The sequence below is a fragment of the Protomyctophum parallelum genome (genome assembly GCF_964188405.1).
Source record: "Protomyctophum parallelum genome assembly, chromosome: 6".
NCBI lineage: Eukaryota > Metazoa > Chordata > Actinopteri > Myctophiformes > Myctophidae > Protomyctophum > Protomyctophum parallelum.
Window position 1 is genome coordinate 48261807 of NC_139701.1, and position 20456 is coordinate 48282262.

Here is a 20456-nt window from a genome sequence, read left to right on the forward strand (position 1 = left end):
ATAGAAGGTAGCTGTGTTTCCCACATCCATGGTAAAAGGAAAGGAAAGGTACTATGTTTACCCAGGGTAACTGGACTAAGGAAAGGAAAGGTACTATGTTTACCCAGGGTAACTGGACTAAGGAAAGGAAAGGTACTATGTTTACCCAGGGTAACTGGACTAAGGAAAGGAAAGGCACTATGTTTACCCAGGGTAACTGGACTAAGGAAAGGAAAGGTACTATGTTTACCCAGGGTAACTGGACTAAGGAAAGGAAAGGTACTATTTTTACCCAGGGTAACTGGACTAAGGAAAGGAAAGGTACTATGTTTACCCAGGGTAACTGGACTAAGGAAAGGAAAGGTACTATGTTTACCCAGGGTAACTGGACTAAGGAAAGGAAAGGTACTATGTTTACCCAGGGTAACTGGACTAAGGAAAGGAAAGGTACTATGTTTACCCAGGGTAACTGGACTAAGGAAAGGAAAGGTACTATGTTTACCCAGGGTAACTGGACTAAGGAAAGGAAAGGTACTATGTTTACCCAGGGTAACTGGACTAAGGAAAGGAAAGGTACTATGTTTACCCAGGGTAACTGGACTAAGCTCAAGAACTTGTTTACAGCCAGGCCCTGCTCATAGAACATTTCATGGTACAGGTTCAATGCCTTGTCCAAGGGCACTTCAGTGGTGGTCACTTTAACGTGCCGGTCCGGGGATATGAACTAGCGACCTTCCGATATCAAGACCGCGCCGCAAACCGTTCGGCCACCGCTGCCTCATATATGGCCATATATGGAGCGTGTCTTGAGTGTACAAGGGTTCAACGCCATGGCCTGCAGGGTTCATGGCCTGCAGGGTTTTAGTTTTTAGTTATTAACCCATTCTGACCTGAGATCAGATTCATACGAGGTTTCCACTGGACACACACTGGTCTGATTAACCCATTCTGACCTGAGATCAGATTCTAAAAATGTCAGTCGTTCTTCGATTTTTCAATAGCTAAAGCATAACATGATGCTAACACCAAAATGGGTTCCTGTTCAGAATGGGTTAATATATTATTTGTCTTTCTTTTTAACCCTTTTTGTGCTGTATTTGTAACCTGTATGAGCTGTGGGACCATCTGAATTTCCCCCTCTGGGATCAATAAAGAATTTATATATATCTATCTATCTAACGGTCATCGGCTTCCTGGATTGGCCGGCCCGACTCATGGGCCTTGCCGATTGGTCAGAGCTTTGCGTGACATGTGCACCACTGAACCAATAAGTGAGGGCGAGCGCGGAAGAAGGACTGCATTGTGTTCCAGAGTGAGACGTGATTAAATCCAACCTGATCTACGGTGTGAGAAATGTTCTGCTGGACGCTACATCTGGACGGAGCTCCAAAGCTTTACTGGAACAAGGCTGTTGCATTCGGACGCCACGTTTACTCATTCGGTGGAAATGCTAACGACAAGCAGATTGATGTGAACGTCTTCAACACAGTGTCTTTGCGCTGGAGGAAGTTGACCCTTGTGACCGCTGGAACAGGAAAACCTCACCTTGAGGTTCCCTCCAGCCACACAGCTGTGCTGATAGAATATACTGTCTACCTCTGGGGAGGTTATCCTTACTGCCATGTGCTTTATGCATTTGATGTCGACACCCACACATGGTTCAAACCACTGGTTTCTGGAACCGTACCAGAGGGGAGGGAGAACCACTCAGCCTGTGTTTTGGGGAAGGTCATCTATATTCATGGAGGATGGACCGGGACTAAGTGGACTAATGACATCTACAAGTTGGACACCACCACAATGGTCTGGACTTTAATTAACACCAGAGGAACTCCACCTCCTGCTACAGAACGTCACTCTACTACCATCATCGGGACAAAGATGTTTGTATTTGGAGTCTGGAGAGGTCAGTACTACAACACCATCAGAGTGTTTGACACAGAGACCAACCATTGGCTGGACACACCTTCTACACAGCTTCTACCAGAAGGACGCTACGGTCATTCAGCCTTTACCTACAATGGAGAGCTGTACATATTTGGTGGCAGGAACTGGAACCAGACCTTCAATGATCTGTGGAAATTCAGTCCAGAGACCTTCTCCTGGAAGAAGGTTGAGCCCAAGGGGAAACGCCCGCCTCTGACGTCTAGGATGTGCTGTTGCATGGTGGGAGATCGTATCATGCTCTTTGGGGGTGAGGGTAAATCCACTGACCTGTATGTCTTAGACTTCAGTCCTAGCCTCAAGACATTATGTAAGCTAGCAGTTATTCAGTTCGGTCTGGAGCAGTCTGGACTCCCACACAACATCAGGTGGGAACTGGCAGCCATGACTGGTGTAACCCAGGTGGAAACCACCCACGCCTCTAAAACCTAACCTAAGTTTTCTGAAAAACTTCAAATATTTATACAGAACCCCAAAATGGGTTCCCGGCCTGAGGGTGTAAAACACCAAAATGGGTTAAAAGCTAAAAGAGTTAACAAGGTTAACTAAGACTTTTTTTTTTCATTATAAGGTATTGTCCTCAAATCCTCAAACAGGAATTATTGCATGGATATAACCTGGAATGAGTAGGGAGCTGAGCTATGTTTATGCCATGTAGAGTTGGACTTAGTATAACATTTGGCTTTGTCTGTTTTTTTGTCTTTTTTTCCTTTTGGTTTGTTTAATTTTCTATTCTTCTTTTTTTTTTCTTTTGTCTTTCTCGGTGTCTGTTTTTTTTTCTGTTTTTGCTTTTGGTTTGTTTAATTTTCTATTCTTCTATAAATGTCATTTGTTTTTAGTTTTTTTGTTTTTTGTGTTGATTGTTATGCATGTCTTCAACAGTATGTTGGAGCACGTTGAGATAAGGATAGGCACTTATAAGCTTTAAGCTTCTGCCTATGCCCTTTTGATCACAAAAGAAAAAGTAAACTGTTTATGTGTAATGTCTCCCTCTGAAAGATCGAAATAAACTATTCATTCATTCATTCAATTGTATTATTTAACTGTCTGAGCTGGTCTGGTTTTTGGTCTTAGTCTTTGGTCTTAGTCTGTCTGAGGCGGGCCGGTCTTTGGTCTTAGTCTTTGGGTCTTAACCCTAACCCTCATAGAAGGTAGCTGTGTTTCCCACATCCATGGTAAAAGGAAAGGAAAGGTACTATGTTTACCCAGGGTAACTGGACTAAGGAAAGGAAATATACTATGTTTACCCAGGGTAACTGGACTAAGGAAAGGAAAGGTACTATGTTTACCCAGGGTAACTGGACTAAGGAAAGGAAATATACTATGTTTACCCAGGGTAACTGGACTAAGGAAAGGAAAGGTACTATGTTTACCCAGGGTAACTGGACTAAGGAAAGGAAATATACTATGTTTACCCAGGGTAACTGGACTAAGGAAAGGAAAGGTACTATGTTTACCCAGGGTAACTGGACTAAGGAAAGGAAAGGTACTATGTTTATCCAGGGTAACTGGACTAAGGAAAGGAAAGGTACTATGTTTACCCAGGGTAACTGGACTAAGGAAAGGAAAGGTACTATGCTTACCCAGGGTAACTGGACTAAGGAAAGGAAAGGTACTATGTTTACCCAGGGTAACAGGACTAAGGAAAGGAAAGGTACTATGTTTACCCAGGGTAACTGGACTAAGGAAAGGAAAGATACTATTTTTACCCAGGGTAACTGGACTAAGGAAAGGAAAGGTACTATGTTTACCCAGGGTAACTGGACTAAGCTCAAGAACTTGTTTACAGCCAGGCCCTGCTCATAGAACATTTTATGGTACAGGTTCAATGCCTTGTCCAAGGGCACTTCAGCGGTGGTCACTTTAACGTGCCGGTCCGGGGATACGAACTAGCGACCTTCCGATATCAAGACCGCGCCGCAAACCGTTCGGCCACCGCTGCCTCATATATGGCCATATATGGAGCGTGTCTTGAGTGTACAAGGGTTCAACGCCATGGCCTGCAGGGTTCATGGCCTGCAGGGTTTTAGTTTTTAGTTATTAACCCATTCTGACCTGAGATCAGATTCATACGAGGTTTCCACTGGACACACACTGGTCTGATTAACCCATTCTGACCTGATATCAGATTAAAAAAATGTCAGTCGTTCTTCGATTTTTCAATAGCTAAAGCATAACATGATGCTAATACCAAAATGGGTTCCCGTTCAGAATGGGTTAATATATTATTTGTCTTTCTTTTTAACCCTTTTTGTGCTGTATTTGTAACCTGTATGAGCTGTGGGACCATCTGAATTTCCCCCTCTGGGATCAATAAAGTATTTATAATATATCTGTCTATCTAACGGTCATCGGCTTCCTGGATTGGCCGGCCCGACTCATGGGCCTTGCCGATTGGTCAGAGCTTTGCGTGACATGTGCACAACTGAACCAATAAGTGAGGGCGAGCGCAGCAGAAGGACTGCATTGTGTTCCAGAGTGAGACGTGATTAAATCCAACCTGATCTACGGTGTGAGAAATGTTCTGCTGGACGCTACATCTGGATGGAGCTCCAAAGCTTTACTGGAACAAGGCTGTTGCATTCGGACGCCACGTTTACTCATTCGGTGGAAATGCTAACGACAAGCAGATTGATGTGAACGTCTTCAACACAGTGTCTTTGCGCTGGAGGAAGTTGACCCTTGTGACCGCTGGAACAGAAAAACCTCACCTTGAGGTTCCCTCCAGCCACACAGCTGTGCTGATAGAATATATTGTCTACCTCTGGGGAGGTTATCCTTACTGCCATGTGCTTTATGCATTTGATGTCGACACCCACACATGGTTCAAACCACTGGTTTCTGGAACCGTACCAGAGGGGAGGGAGAACCACTCAGCCTGTGTTTTGGGGAAGGTCATCTATATTCATGGAGGATGGACCGGGACTGAATGGACTAATGACATCTACAAGTTGGACACCACCACAATGGTCTGGACTTTAATTAACACCAGAGGAACTCCACCTCCTGCTACAGAACGTCACTCTGCTACCATCATCGGGACAAAGATGTTTGTATTTGGAGGCTGGAGGGTTCAGACCTACAAGTCCCACAACACCATCAGAGTGTTTGACACAGTGACCAACCACTGGCTGGACACACCTTCTACACAGCTTCTACCAGAAGCACGCTTTGATCATTCAGCCTTTACCTACAATGGAGAGCTGTACATATTTGGTGGCAGGAACTGGAACCAGACCTTCAATGATGTGTGGAAATTCAACCCAGAGACCTTCTCCTGGAAGAAGGTTGAGCCCAAGGGGAAACGCCCGCCTCTGACGTCTAGGATGTGCTGTTGCATGGTGGGAGATCGTATCATGCTCTTTGGGGGTGAGGGTAAATCCACTGACCTGCATGTCTTAGACTTCAGTCCTAGCCTCAAGACATTATGTAAGCTAGCAGTTATTCAGTACGGTCTGGAGCAGTCTGGACTCCCACACAACATCAGGTGGGAACTGGCAGCCATGACTGGTGTAACCCAGGTGGAAACCACCCACGCCTCTAAAACCTAACCTAAGTTTTCTGAAAAACTTCAAATATTTATATAGCAGCATACATTTTTGAATACTGTACATACTGTACAGAACCCCAAAATGGGTTCCCGGCCTGACGGTGTAAGACACCAAAAGGGGTTCCCGCCCAAAAGGGGTTAAAAGCTAAAAGAGTTAACAAGGTTAACTAAGACTTTTTTTTTTTAATTCATTGTAAGGTATTATTTTATTTAACTGTCTGAGGTGGGCCGGTCTTTGGTCTTAGTCTTTGGTCTTAGTCTGTCTGAGGTGTGCCGGTCTTTGGTCTTAGTCTTTGGGTCTTAACCCTAACCCTCATAGAAGGTAGCTGTGTTTCCCACATCCATGGTTTAGTTTTTAGTTATTAACCCATTCTGACCTGAGATCAGATTCATACGAGGTTTCCACTGGACACACACTGGTCTGATTAACCCATTCTGACCTGATATCAGATTAAAAAAATGTCAGTCGTTCTTCGATTTTTCAATAGCTAAAGCATAACATGATGCTAATACCAAAATGGGTTCCCGTTCAGAATGGGTTAATATATTATTTGTCTTTCTTTTTAACCCTTTTTGTGCTGTATTTGTAACCTGTATGAGCTGTGGGACCATCTGAATTTCCCCCTCTGGGATCAATAAAGTATTTATAATATATCTGTCTATCTAACGGTCATCGGCTTCCTGGATTGGCCTGCCCGACTCATGGGCCTTGCCGATTGGTCAGAGCTTTGCGTGACATGTGCACCACTGAACCAATAAGTGAGGGCGAGCGCAGCAGAAGGACTGCATTGTGTTCCAGAGTGAGACGTGATTAAATCCAACCTGATCTACGGTGTGAGAAATGTTCTGCTGGACGCTACATCTGGACGGAGCTCCAAAGCTTTACTGGAACAAGGCTGTTGCATTCGGACGCCACGTTTACTCATTCGGTGGAAATGCTAACGACAAGCAGATTGATGTGAACGTCTTCAACACAGTGTCTTTGCGCTGGAGGAAGTTGACCCTTGTGACCGCTGGAACAGGAAAACCTCACCTTGAGGTTCCCTCCAGCCACACAGCTGTGCTGATAGAATATACTGTCTACCTCTGGGGAGGTTATCCTTACTGCCATGTGCTTTATGCATTTGATGTCGACACCCACACATGGTTCAAACCACTGGTTTCTGGGACCGTTCCAGAGGGGAGGAGGAACCACTCAGCCTGTCTTTTGGGGAAGGTCATGTTTATTCATGGAGGACGGACCGGGACTGAATGGACTAATGACATCTACAAGTTGGACACCACCACAATGGTCTGGACTTTAATTAACACCAGAGGAACTCCACCTCCTGCTACAGAACATCACTCTGCTACCATCATCGGGACAAAGATGTTTGTATTTGGAGGCTGGGGGTGGTGGGGTCAGTACTACAAGTGCCACAACACCATCAGAGTGTTTGACACAGTGACCAACCACTGGCTGGACACACCTTCTACACAGCTTCTACCAGAAGGACGTGTGGGTCATTCAGCCTTTACCTACAATGGAGAGCTGTACATATTTGGTGGCAGGAACTGGAACCAGACCTTCAATGATGTGTGGAAATTCAACCCAGAGACCTTCTCCTGGAAGAAGGTTGAGCCCAAGGGGAAACCCCCACATAGGTTGAATAGTATGTGCTGTTGCATGGTGGGAGATCGTGTCATCCTCTTTGGAGGTGAGGGTAAATCCACTGACCTGTATGTGTTAGACTTCAGTCCTAGCCTCAAGACATTATGTAAGCTAGCAGTTATTCAGTACGGTCTGGAGCAGTCTGGACTCCCACACAACATCAGGTGGGAACTGGCAGCCATGACTGGTGTAACCCGAGTGGACACCACCCACGCCTCTAAAACCTAACCTAAGTTTTCTGAAAAACTTCAAATATTTATACAGAACCCCAAAATGGGTTCCCGGCCTGAGGGTGTAAAACACCAAAATGGGTTAAAAGCTAAAAGAGTTAACAAGGTTAACTAAGACTTTTTTTTTTTCATTGTAAGGTATTGTATTATTTAACTGTCTGAGCTGGTCTGGTCTTTGGTCTTAGTCTTTGGTCTTAGTCTGTCTGAGGCGGGCCGGTCTTTGGTCTTAGTCTTTGGGTCTTAACCCTAACCCTCATAGAAGGTAGCTGTGTTTCCAAAATCCATGGTAATAGGAAAGGAAAGGTACTATTTTTACCCAGGGTAACTGGACTAAGGAAAGGAAAGGTACTATGTTTACCCAGGGTAACTGGACTAAGGAAAGGAAAGGTACTATGTTTACCCAGGGTAACTGGACTAAGGAAAGGAAAGGTACTATGTTTACCCAGGGTAACTGGACTAAGGAAAGGAAAGGTACTATGTTTACCCAGGGTAACTGGACTAAGGAAAGGAAAGGTACCATGTTTACCCAGGGTAACTGGACTAAGGAAAGGAAAGGTACTATGTTTACCCAGGGTAACTGGACTAAGCTCAAGAACTTGTTTACAGCCAGGCCCTGCTCATAGAACATTTCATGGTAGAGGTTCAATGCCTTGCTCAAGGGCACTTCAGCGGTGGTCACTTTAACGTGCCGGTCCGGGGATATAAACTAGCGACCTTCCGATATCAAGACCGCGCCGCAAACCGTTCGGCCACCGCTGCCTCATATATGGCCATATATGGAGCATGTCTTGAGTGTACAAGGGTTCAACGCCATGGCCTGCAGGGTTTTAGTTTTTAGTTATTAACCCATTCTGACCTGAGATCAGATTCATACGAGGTTTCCACTGGACACACACTGGTCTGATTAACCCATTCTGACCTGAGATCAGATTCTAAAAATGTCAGTCGTTCTTCGATTTTTCAATAGCTAAAGCATAACATGATGCTAACACCAAAATGGGTTCCCGTTCAGAATGGGTTAATATATTTGTCTTTCTTTTTAACCCTTTTTGTGCTGTATTTGTAACCTGTATGAGCTGTGGGACCATCTGAATTTTCCCCTCTGGGATCAATAAAGTATTTATATATATATCTATCTATCTAACGGTCATCGGCTTCCTGGATTGGCCGGCCCGACTCATGGGCCTTGGCGATTGGTCAGAGCTTTGCGTGACACGTGCACCACTGAACCAATAAGTGAGGGCGAGCGCAGCAGAAGGACTGCATTGTGTTCCAGAGTGAGACGTGATTAAATCCAACCTGATCTACGGTGTGAGAAATGTTCTGCTGGACGCTACATCTGGACGGAGCGCCAGAGCTTTACTGGAACAAGGCTGTTGCATTCGGACGCCACGTTTACTCATTCGGTGGAACTGCTAACGACAAGCAGATTGATGTGAACGTCTTCAACACAGTGTCTTTGAACTGGAGGAAGTTGACCCTTGTGACCCCTGGAACAGGAAAACCTCACCATGAGGTTCCCTCCAGGCGTGAGGGCCACACAGCTGTGCTGATGGAAGACACTGTCTACCTCTGGGGAGGTTATGCTAACGGCAATGTGCTTTATGCATTTGATGTCGACACCCACACATGGTTCAAACCACTGGTTTCTGGGACCGTTCCAGAGGGGAGGATGAACCACTCAGCCTGTGTTTTGGGGAAGGTCATCTATATTCATGGAGGATGTACCGGGACTGAATGGACTAATGACATCTACAAGTTGGACACCACCACAATGGTCTGGACTTTAATTAACACCAGAGGAACTCAACCTCCTGCTACAGAATGTCACTCTGCTACCATCATCGGGACAAAGATGTTTGTATTTGGAGGCTGCATGTGGAGTCAGGACTACAACACCATCAGAGTGTTTGACACAGAGACCAACCACTGGCTGGACACACCTTCTACACAACTTCTACCAGAAGGACGCATTCAACATTCAGCCTTTACCTACAATGGAGAGCTGTACATATTTGGTGGCAGGAACTGGAACCAGACCTTCAATGATGTGTGGAAATTCAACCCAGAGACCTTCTCCTGGAAGAAGGTTGAGCCCAAGGGGAAACGCCCGCCTCTGACGTCTAGGATGTGCTGTTGCATGGTGGGAGATCGTATCATGCTCTTTGGGGGTGAGGGTAAATCCACTGACCTGTATGTCTTAGACTTCAGTCCTAGCCTCAAGACATTATGTAAGCTAGCAGTTATTCAGTACGGTCTGGAGCAGTCTGGACTCCCACACAACATCAGGTGGGAACTGGCAGCCATGACTGGTGTAACCCAGGTGGAAACCACCCACGCCTCTAAAACCTAACCTAAGTTTTCTGAAAAACTTCAAATATTTATACAGAACCCCAAAATGGGTTCCCGGCCTGAGGGTGTAAAACACCAAAATGGGTTAAAAGCTAAAAGAGTTAACAAGGTTAACTAAGACTTTTTTTTTTTCATTATAAGGTATTGTTTTATTTAACTGTCTGAGCTGGTCTGGTCTTAGTCTTTGGTCTTAGTCTGTCTGAGGCGGGCCGGTCTTTGGTCTTAGTCTTTGGGTCTTAACCCTAACCCTCATAGAAGGTAGCTGTGTTTCCCACATCCATGGTAATAGGAAAGGAAAGGTACTATTTTTACCCAGGGTAACTGGACTAAGAAAAGGAAAGGTACCATGTTTACCCAGGGTAACTGGACTAAGGAAAGGAAAGGTACTATGTTTACCCAGGGTAACTGGACTAAGGAAAGGAAAGGTACTGTGTTTACCCAGGGTAACTGGACTAAGGAAAGGAAAGGTACTATGTTTACCCAGGGTAACTGGACTAAGGAAAGGAAATGTACTATGTTTACCCAGGGTAACTGGACTAAGGAAAGGAAAGGTACTATGTTTATTGTTTACCCAGGGTAACTGGACTAAGGAAAGGAAAGTACTATGTTTACCCAGGGTAACTGGACTAAGGAAAGGAAAGGTACTATGTTTACCCAGGGTAACTGGACTAAGCTCAAGAACGGAGGGTTACACTGTAACCCAGGTTCTCTGAGTGGGGAGACTGGCTCTCCACTACATATTATTAAATATGTACGGGAACTGACCCCACAGGGCAGTGTTCATGGATATCTCTTTAAGACACATCTACTATGGTGGCCCTGCCCAGATGCCAATCAGCTGGCTATTTAAGCCCCATCTGTGCAGAGCCACTTCGATTAACTTGATTGACACGAATTTCGGAAGCGGCTCTTTCGTGGAGAGCCAGTCTCTCCACTCAGAGAACCTGGGTTACAGTGTAACCCTCCGTTCTCTATCGTGTTCGAGACTGGCTCTCCACTACATATTATTAAATATGTACGGGAACTCTCTAAGACACACCGCGAGGAAATAAGCAGACCAGCTGCCCCCGCGGCAGCCCGAGGCAGTTTAACCTGAATTCCATCCGAGCCTATAAGTGGTGAGCGCCATGAGTCACAGGTGCTCGCCAAAATGCTCCAAAACTTCAGTATTCATAACAAGTAAGTAATACTCGTGGCCTAGGCGCAAGATGCCACCTAGGCTCAGCTGGCCCAGCACGATGCTAGGCCAGTGACCACCGGGGTGAAGGGCTGCTCAAGCCAGCCCGTCAGATGCCCGGCCGACCTGACCGGTCAAGGTGCCGGTGACCCTACCGCTGAGTAGCACGCAGGAGCGACTCCCACAGGGGGAGCGGATGCCACCATCGGTAGGACAGGGTGAATGTAGGCAGAGTCGCCCATGTCACTGCTGTGTAGATCTCTGTCAGAGATACACCACTGCACACTTCATCCGTCTGCATGTAAAGAGAGGACAGAGCTCAATCACCTGATTGAGATGTGCCCCTGAGAGAACCTTGGGGAGAAGGTTGGGTCGAGGTGTAAAACTACTCCATCACCCGGCCGAGCGTGTTATGGGTTGACAGCGCTCGCAACTCCCACATTTCTCCTTGCAGACGTGACTATATAATACTGCTGTCTTGAGTGACAGCATGTCAGGCTCACTGACTAAATTATTTTAAGGGGGCTCATCATAGAGCCTCCAGGGCTAACGGCCTGGCCCCCAAACAGGACTGGCGGGGCCCTAACCTGAGCTCCTCTGAGCACCAGGGTGCCATTCGGGAAATGTAACCAGGTTACTGCAGTCTGCAGTCATGCACTCCCGCTCAAGTCAGCCCGTCGGACAGTAGGCCAACAGACTGTTGAAGCCGTGTCCTGATGCGGAGCCCAGCCCACTCAGTGAGGAGGGTGCTGGCTGTCACATGGATACCACACTGGTATAACCTGCTAAATGCGGACGGCATCGACACAGAGTCCGTCACGCAGATCTCAGATAGAGGGACATCTCGTCATCAGTGCATGGGCCACAAGGCCCTGCACGGATTGTGCCCACATCCCTGCCCACCTATATGCCTGCTAGATTGTTTCACAACCCAATGAGGGAGCCCAGTCTTGGAGACCATCTGCTTAAAACAGTTTGGCCCATTAGAGGCCCTGACAGGGCCCAACCGTGACTGCAATCCTGCTTCACCACCCTGCTTAGGAGGGTGGGGAGGGTGCAACTCAACAGGCTGACTGGCTCGTACTCTGATCAGGCCGTTATGGTAAAGAATGCAGGGATTGGTGCCAGCACCACCTAACCAATGCCATGCAGGAAGTGGCAGCATCCTTCATGCACTCATAGGGACATTCTTGTGGCTGACACTGCTAACAGCAAGAATGCTGTCCTGCGAGAAGCCACCCAAGTGTCCACGCTTAATTGGCTCATGCCGCAAGGCAGACAGTACCACCTCCCGTGGGGGGACTGCCGACCTAATGTGCGAGCACCCTTCAGTAACTGGGTGATCCTTGTGTTGACCTTGTGTGGGACAGTGGTCCGCCGTGTCACAAGGTCACCGGCATAGCCCATTACCCCCGGACGAGGAGGGAGCTCACTCCGTGGCTCCGATAACCGGTTTCCCCCACACAATTACACCCAGGCGCTTAACGGCCATGCCGTAATACGCCCTTCTGGTGGTTCTGCTCCCCCATGACAGTCTTTTCACACTCACTCTGCTGTGTGAACCGGCGTAACTATACACGTTTCATACATGTAAACTGACACTGTCAGCAATACGCCTGCATAGTGCCTGACCGTAAAGGACAGATAATGCACTGGCCGCATGTTCAGGGGAGCCGGGGGGACGCAGTGCACCGTGGCCGCCCTCAGCCCTAAGGGGCGGAGGCACCAGCTGGCTCAACTGCCAAGAGATGCCAGCCAGCAAACTAGTGCTGTGGGATCCACCAAACAGGCACCGGTCACGAGGACGTCCCACGCTAACATACGTGGATGTACTCAAGAATGACGCCGGAGCGCAAAGTACCAACAAACTGACCAGATGGAGAACCAGGATGACTGGAAACGACGATGGAGGGCTCGTCTGAGGACGACCTTGAGAGTGATACAACCCTTGACATGGTGGAACCTACTCAGGGGTCCACCTGAATTGACCGCCACTGTCTCGAGAGACAGCATGTGGGGGCTGGGTTCCCTGAACTGTCAGGACTGAGGAGTGGGCTCGGTGTGCTGAGCACATCTAGCCATACCCCGCCGGTTGGCCTCCAACCGGACCCGTAGGCCCCTGGAGCTGCCAAACCTAACTGGGGTTGCGCAGCCTGAGGAGCCGTTGAGGCAAGTTGCTCATGATGGAGCATTCCTGCCATCACCTCCTGCATCTGTTCATCTGCACAAGCCTTCTTAGCTTGTTGGAGCAATGCACTGACCTCCTGGCCTAACAAGGCCAATGGCTAAACAGGCAGCTTCATTGGACGAGCTCGGCCTTCCTGCTGCAGCTCGGACTGTGGCAACCGAAGGCGCCACACCCGAATAGTCTTGCCCGCTGCTACTGCCTGGGAAGCATGAAGCCAGTCGCTGTAGCTCCTCAATAAGATCAGGACCCTTATGGTCACCGAAGCGCCGTGTAAGCAGGTGACGGTGGCATTGACAAAATAGCCCTGTGTTGGCTAGCTGCGCCTAGATAGCCATGACTTCGTGACTTCTCTGGATGAGAAGAGCTTTCTCTGTGGTTTCAGACCGGTAACCGGATTCTACCCCGCAGAGTCACACCCAGGTGCGTAAACGGCTCGCCGTGACACACTGTATACTGTATCGTGTGCTCTGCCCGACAGCCACAGCACGCTCTGCTGTGTTACTGAGCCCGGCTTCACCGTGAAACTACACCACGGACGCATGAGCTGACCCCGTCCGCAATACGCCGTATAGTGTGCCAATGGCTGAGATTCAGGCATACTTCCTGGCAGACCCAGCATGTCATGTCTGTGTCACTGGGGAACCAGATCCACAGACAGAACTACACCACGGTCGCGTAAGCAGGCGCCCCGCCAGCAATACGACAGTATAGTGCGCTATAATGCCTGCATAATTTGCCTTCAACCAAAGGTCGGACAGACACAGCACGTCCTGTCTGTGACAGAACCACACCACGGACGCATGAGCTGACCCCGTCAGCAATACGCCCTATAGTGTGCCAATGGCTGAGATTCAGGCATACTTCCTGGCAGACCCAGCATGTCATGTCTGTGTCACCAAACATCGGACAGACACAGCATGTCCTGTCTGTGACAGAACTACACCACTGTCGCGTGAGCTGACGCCTCGCCAGAAATATGACAGTATAGTGCGCTATGATGACTGCCCAACATAAAGGGAAACATTCGACTGACCCAGCACGTTCTGTTTGTGTCACTGAACCCAGATCCACAATACCGAACTACACCACAGGCGTGTAAGCTGGCGTAACATCAACAATACATGTATTCATGTATTTTTTGTATGTCCGTTTCATATGGACCCCAGGAAGATTAGCTGTCGCCTCGGCATCAGCTAACGGGGATCCATTCAATAAACAATAAACCATACCCTGTAGTGTATAGTGTGCTCTAATGGCCGTCTGACCCCAAGGAATTTGTTAGTCTCACCTACAAACGAGACAACAGCTAACCCGAGAGGGCGAGTCAACGCTCGCTCCCTAAACTGCACACTGTAGTGCATTAATAGGCTGCTGACACTCGTAAGTAGTCTCACAGAAAACTTTCACTAAATCCTTCTTTACAGACCTGTCCATACCAGGCAGGGCAGGAAAGAGGTGGAGCTATAGCCTGAGCTTAGCTCACCCAGCTCTGCCAACCTGGGACAAGGTTCAAGGTAGTCTTTATTTGTCTCCCTTGAGAAAAAATTGTCTTGGAGACAGAGTCACAGCTGTATACAATTAGCATACACGTTCACATAAAAATGACATTTCTATGGGACGTTTTAGTCTGTCAGTGGAAACGACTGGTCTTTTGCCTCTAAAACCAGGCCCCCATGGCCCCTCCAGCTTCAGCTGGAAGGATGAGACCATTCGTACCGGGGGCGGGGTCCTCATACCAGGGCCCCCGCAGGACACACACTGGTCATGGCCATCCTCTGTGGGCATGTGAGCTCCACATGCAGCCTGAGAAACCCCTGCTGTTTCCATCTCCTCTTGTCTCTATATAGATATATTCATATACCTATATTATTTATTATATGTGTACCTATATATACATATATGTATACATCTTGTATTGTACACCATATTTTAACTCGGACTGTGCTCAACAGGGAGTGGACACTGGGCACATAGTAATTGCTTGAACGTGAGGGGTCATAATCTACCCCTTGCAGAATCTCACAATGCTGCATAAACGAATCAAGGCAACATGGTACCCTAAGACATCCCCATGACACGGATTCTCAGTGTGCTCTCTCTTTGTTAGGACAGAGTCCATACCAAATCAATGTCCACAGTTTGTTTTGTGTCACCAGCAGAGTTATGGACCTCTGGAAGAGGTTGTACATAAACTGCTCAGCCGCTCTGAGGCGCTCTAGCACAAAACCATCTGACATTAAGCACACTGGAGCTTTTGTATATCATTCCAGTAGGCCTACAAGTACACATGCATAGTGTGGTGTTGTAGCCATTATCATACTTATAAGCATATAAGTATATATTAACCAGAACCAATTGTGACAGAGTAAGTAAGCGATTTAATTGCAGCGCCTGACACGGTGGGTCATCGGGAGTTTTTGTCTCCTGATCTTTGAGCCACACCGCTCTCTTGTGAACCATGAGGCACAGTGCAGTCTGGGCAGCCGTCCCTGACGGGAATCCCTCCTACACTATGACGCTCATGTCAACCTGTCAATGAGGAAGTGGAACACGCTGGAATTGTTTGTTTACACTCTCTGCCGTGTGGTCTGGCCGGACCACGGCGGCAACGATCAGCGACGTAGATGGCCTCAGAGTACGCCGACTAGGTCAGCTCCTCTGGGTTCTACCCCGCTACCCGCCGCAACAGTGTACAGCCGCGATGATCAACCAGGAGGTCCACCGACGAGGTCGGTTTCGCTCGGGGTCTCACAGCGCTTCTGCAGCCAGGGAACCAAGGCATCGCCAACGTGGTCGGCTTCGCACTTGGCTTTGGCCACACCGAACGCCGTCCCAGGGAGCGGACGCACGGACAAGACTGAGGCTTCCTCCACTGTCTAGCGGATTCGGCACTGAGCTTGTTGTTGCTGCTGTTTTATCAGTAGAGCTACGCGGCGCCCTGAGAGGAGTCGTCGAGACGACCGGCTCTCTCACCGCTTCTGCAGCCAGGGAACCAAGGCGTCGCCAACGTGGTCGGCTTCGCGCTTGGCTTTGGCCACACCGAACGCCGTCTCCTAGTTTCCCCCAACGTGGTCGGGTTTCACTAGGGACGGACGCACGGACAGGCTGAGGCTTCCTCCACTGTCTAGCGGATTAGGCACTGCAGCTTGTTGCTGTTGCTGTTTGTTTGATTTTTCGATGGAGCTACGCGGCGCCCTGAGAGGAGTCGTAACGACGACCGGCTCTCTTCTTACCTCCGGTAAGTGGACTGTGTGCCACGCAGCTGTAGTTCTAAATATATATATATATATATTGTTTAATAAGTGTCAAAACTGCTGAGATACACGAAACGTCTGCTCGTGGAAATAAAAAAATCGAAGTGGCTCTGCACAGATGGGGCTTAAATAGCCAGCTGATTGGCATCTGGGCAGGGCCACCATAGTAGATGTGTCTTAAAGAGATATCCATGAACACTGCCCTGTGGGGTCAGTTCCCGTACATATTTAATAATATGTAGTGGAGAGCCAGTCTCGAACACGATAGAGAACTTGTTTACAGCCAGGTCCTGCTCATAGAACATTTCATGGTACAGGTTCAATGCCTTGTCCAAGGGCACTTCAGCGGTGGTCACTTTAACGTGCCGGTCCGGGGATATGAACTAGCGACCTTCCGATATCAAGACCGCTCCGCAAACCGTTCGGCCAACGCTGCCTCATATATGGCCATATATGGAGCGTGTCTTGAGTGTACAAGGGTTCAACGCCATGGCCTGCAGGGTTCATGGCCTGCAGGGTTTTAGTTTTTAGTTATTAACCCATTCTGACCTGAGATCAGATTCATACGAGGTTTCCACTGGACACACACTGGTCTGATTAACCCATTCTGACCTGAGATCAGATTCTAAAAATGTCAGTCGTTCTTCGATTTTTCAATAGCTAAAGCATAACATGATGCTAACACCAAAATGGGTTCCTGTTCAGAATGGGTTAATATATTATTTGTCTTTCTTTTTAACCCTTTTTGTGCTGTATTTGTAACCTGTATGACCTGTGGGACCATCTGAATTTCCCCCTCTGGGATCAATAAAGAATTTATATATATCTATCTATCTAACGGTCATCGGCTTCCTGGATTGGCCGGCCCGACTCATGGGCCTTGCCGATTGGTCAGAGCTTTGCGTGACATGTGCACCACTGAACCAATAAGTGAGGGCGAGCGCAGCAGAAGGACTGCATTGTGTTCCAGAGTGAGACGTGATTAAATCCAACCTGATCTACGGTGTGAGAAATGTTCTGCTGGACGCTACATCTGGACGGAGCTCCAAAGCTTTACTGGAACAAGGCTGTTGCATTCGGACGCCACGTTTACTCATTCGGTGGAACTGCTAACGACAAGCAGATTGATGTGAACGTCTTCAACACAGTGTCTTTGCGCTGGAGGAAGTTGACCCTTGTGACCCCTGGAAGAGGAAAACCTCACCGTGTTGCTCCCTCCAGCCACACAGCTTTGCTGATTGAAGACACTGTCTACCTCTGGGGAGGTTATGCTAACAGCAATGTGCTTTATGCATTTGATGTCGACGCCCACAGATGGTTCAAACCACAGGTTTCTGGGACCATTCCAGAGGAGAGGATGAACCACTCAGCCTGTGTTTTGGGGAAGGTCATCTATATTCATGGAGGATGGACCGGGACTAACTGGACTAATGACATCTACAAGTTGGACACCACCACAATGGTCTGGACTTTAATTAACACCAGAGGAACTCCACCTCCTGCTACAGAACGTCACTCTGCTACCATCATTGGGACAAAGATGTTTGTATTTGGAGGCTGGAGAGGGTGGGGGGGTCAGAACTACAACACCATCAGAGTGTTTGACACAGAGACCAACCTCTGGCTGGACACACCTTCTACACAGCTTCTACTAGAAGGACGCTACGATCATTCAGCCTTTACCTACAATGGAGAGCTGTACATATTTGGTGGCAGGAACTGGAACCAGACCTTCTTCAATGATCTGTGGAAATTCAGTCCAGAGACCTTCTCCTGGAAGAAGGTTGAGCCCAAGGGGAAACGCCCGCCTCTGACGTCTAGGATGTGCTGTTGCATGGTGGGAGATCGTATCATGCTCTTTGGGGGTGAGGGTAAATCCACTGACCTGTATGTCTTAGACTTCAGTCCTAGCCTCAAGACATTATGTAAGCTAGCAGTTATTCAGTACGGTCTGGAGCAGTCTGGACTCCCACACAACATCAGGTGGGAACTGGCAGCCACGACTGGTGTAACCCAGGTGGAAACCACCCACGCCTCTAAAACCTAACCTAAGTTTTCTGAAAAACTTCAAATATTTATACAGAACCCCAAAATGGGTTCCCGGCCTGAGGGTGTAAAACACCAAAATGGGTTAAAAGCTAAAAGAGTTAACAAGGTTAACTAAGACTTTTTTTTTTTCATTATAAGGTATTGTTTTATTTAACTGTCTGAGCTGGTCTGGTCTTAGTCTTTGGTCTTAGTCTGTCTGAGGCGGGCCGGTCTTTGGTCTTAGTCTTTGGGTCTTAACCCTAACCCTCATAGAAGGTAGCTGTGTTTCCCACATCCATGGTAAAAGGAAAGGAAAGGTACTATGTTTACCCAGGGTAACTGGACTAAGGAAAGGAAAGGTACCATGTTTACCCAGGGATACTGGACTAAGGAAAGGAAAGGTACTATGTTTACCCAGGGTAACTGGACTAAAGGAAAGGTACTAACCCTGGGTAAACATAGTACCTTTCCTTTCCTTAGTCCAGTTACCCTGGGTAAACATAGTACCTTTACTTTCCTTAGTCCAGTTACCCTGGGTAAACATAGTACCTTTCCTTTCCTTAGTCCAGTTACCCTGGGTAAACATAGTACCTTTACTTTCCTTAGTCCAGTTACCCTGGGTAAACATAGTACCTTTCCTTTCCTTAGTCCAGTTACCCTGGGTAAACATAGTACCTTTACTTTCCTTAGTCCAGTTACCCTGGGTAAACATAGTACCTTTACTTTCCTTAGTCCAGTTACCCTGGGTAAACATGGTACCTTTCCTTTCCTTAGTCCAGTTACCCTGGGTAAACATGGTACCTTTCCTTTCCTTAGTCCAGTTACCCTGGGTAAACATAGTACCTTTCCTTTCCTTACCTAGAATGACATGACCGGAAATTATATCTTATGCCCTGTTGAACGTGGTTTAAAAACGGCGGAATTGTGACTGGATTCCTTTTCTCCCAATTCCCTATATCTTGTTTGTGGGAATTACGAGTTCAGGTCTTTTTAAGTCGGTGTCAGAAATGGGCTTCCACACAATAAATAGAGCCGAGCCGAACCTCCAGACAGACTCACACGATTTTAATGCGATTTTAATGCATTTTCAGTTTGCTGTGAAACGTTGGCAGCTGACTGTGAGGTATGATGGATTTATCACGCACGCACATGCACGCACGCACACGCACGCACGCACGCACGCACGCACGCACGCACAGAGAATTCAGTGAAAGATCAGATTTATTGTTTTACAGGCTGCTCCTTAAACCATTCTGACCTGAGATCAGATTCATACGAGGTTTCCACTGGACACACACTGGTCTGATTAACACCTTCAGGCCTAAATCCTAGCTAAACAGTTGTCTGATATGGTGCTCAAACCTTGACCAAGGACCCCCCAAAATGATATGTAGGCCTATAGCCTTTTTAGCCAAAATGTGAGAAATCGTGTGTGTGAACAAAGGTTGTAAATCTTCTATTTTTTGAATACCCAACGTATTATAAAATAATGGTTAAAGTGGTTAACGTATATAGATTATAAAAACCTACAATGACTCCCGGTTTTAACGGGTTAAGCAAACTATCTATTAGTGATTATATCAGGACTAATATATAACATTTACAACATACAGTACAGTAAAGGTCTGTCCACCATCAGCATGCATGTGCACTGGCTCTGAGCAATGACGGCAATAAACTATGTAAACATATCTGTTGACTATCTGACATTAGATATAGGGAATGAACGGCATATAGCGTATCTGGTCACTATCGGGAATGAGATAGTGACACACTAGTCACAGTAGTCTGTTTTGACACGTAGGAATGCTGCTGCTGTTTTGTTTTCTTTCACGTGAAAAGATTGCACAAGTTCCTCGTGTTCAGTGACATCTGAATTATTATTACTAGACCAGCTGCCTCGCGCTGCAGAAACAGGAGATAGGCTCCTGGCCCTATGAGCCTCATGGCTACAGAAACAGGAGATAGGCTCCTGCCCTATGGGCCTCATGGCTACAGAAACAGGAGACAGGCTCCTGCCCCTATGGGCCTCATGGCTACAGAAACAGGAGATAGGCTCCTGGCCCTATGGGCCTCATGGCTACAGAAACAGGAGATAGGCTC

General features: G+C 47.5%; 4 protein-coding genes across 4 annotated transcripts; all 4 read left to right on the top strand.

Moving 5' to 3' along the window:
• Nucleotides 1–1332: 1332 nt before the first annotated feature.
• Nucleotides 1333–2355, top strand: LOC310860053 (kelch domain-containing protein 3-like; the record flags this gene model as incomplete). The annotated part of the gene is made up of 1 exon (XM_083766814.1): nucleotides 1333–2355. The coding sequence occupies one exon, from the start codon at nucleotides 1333–1335 to the stop codon at nucleotides 2353–2355; it is 1023 nt and encodes a 340-aa protein (XP_083622940.1).
• A 3959-nt stretch (nucleotides 2356–6314) lies between these two features.
• LOC310860054 (kelch domain-containing protein 3-like) lies at nucleotides 6315–7352 on the top strand (the record flags this gene model as incomplete). The annotated part of the gene is made up of 1 exon (XM_083766815.1): nucleotides 6315–7352. The coding sequence occupies one exon, from the start codon at nucleotides 6315–6317 to the stop codon at nucleotides 7350–7352; it is 1038 nt and encodes a 345-aa protein (XP_083622941.1).
• A 1320-nt stretch (nucleotides 7353–8672) lies between these two features.
• On the top strand, nucleotides 8673–9707 carry LOC310860056 (kelch domain-containing protein 3-like; the record flags this gene model as incomplete). The annotated part of the gene is made up of 1 exon (XM_083766818.1): nucleotides 8673–9707. One exon carries the CDS (start codon nucleotides 8673–8675, stop codon nucleotides 9705–9707), a length of 1035 nt encoding a protein of 344 aa, XP_083622944.1.
• Nucleotides 9708–17337: 7630 nt separating this feature from the next.
• Nucleotides 17338–18372, top strand: LOC310860057 (kelch domain-containing protein 3-like; the record flags this gene model as incomplete). Its single annotated transcript, XM_083766819.1, has 1 exon — nucleotides 17338–18372. The coding sequence occupies one exon, from the start codon at nucleotides 17338–17340 to the stop codon at nucleotides 18370–18372; it is 1035 nt and encodes a 344-aa protein (XP_083622945.1).
• Between the last annotated feature and the right edge of the window lie 2084 nt (nucleotides 18373–20456).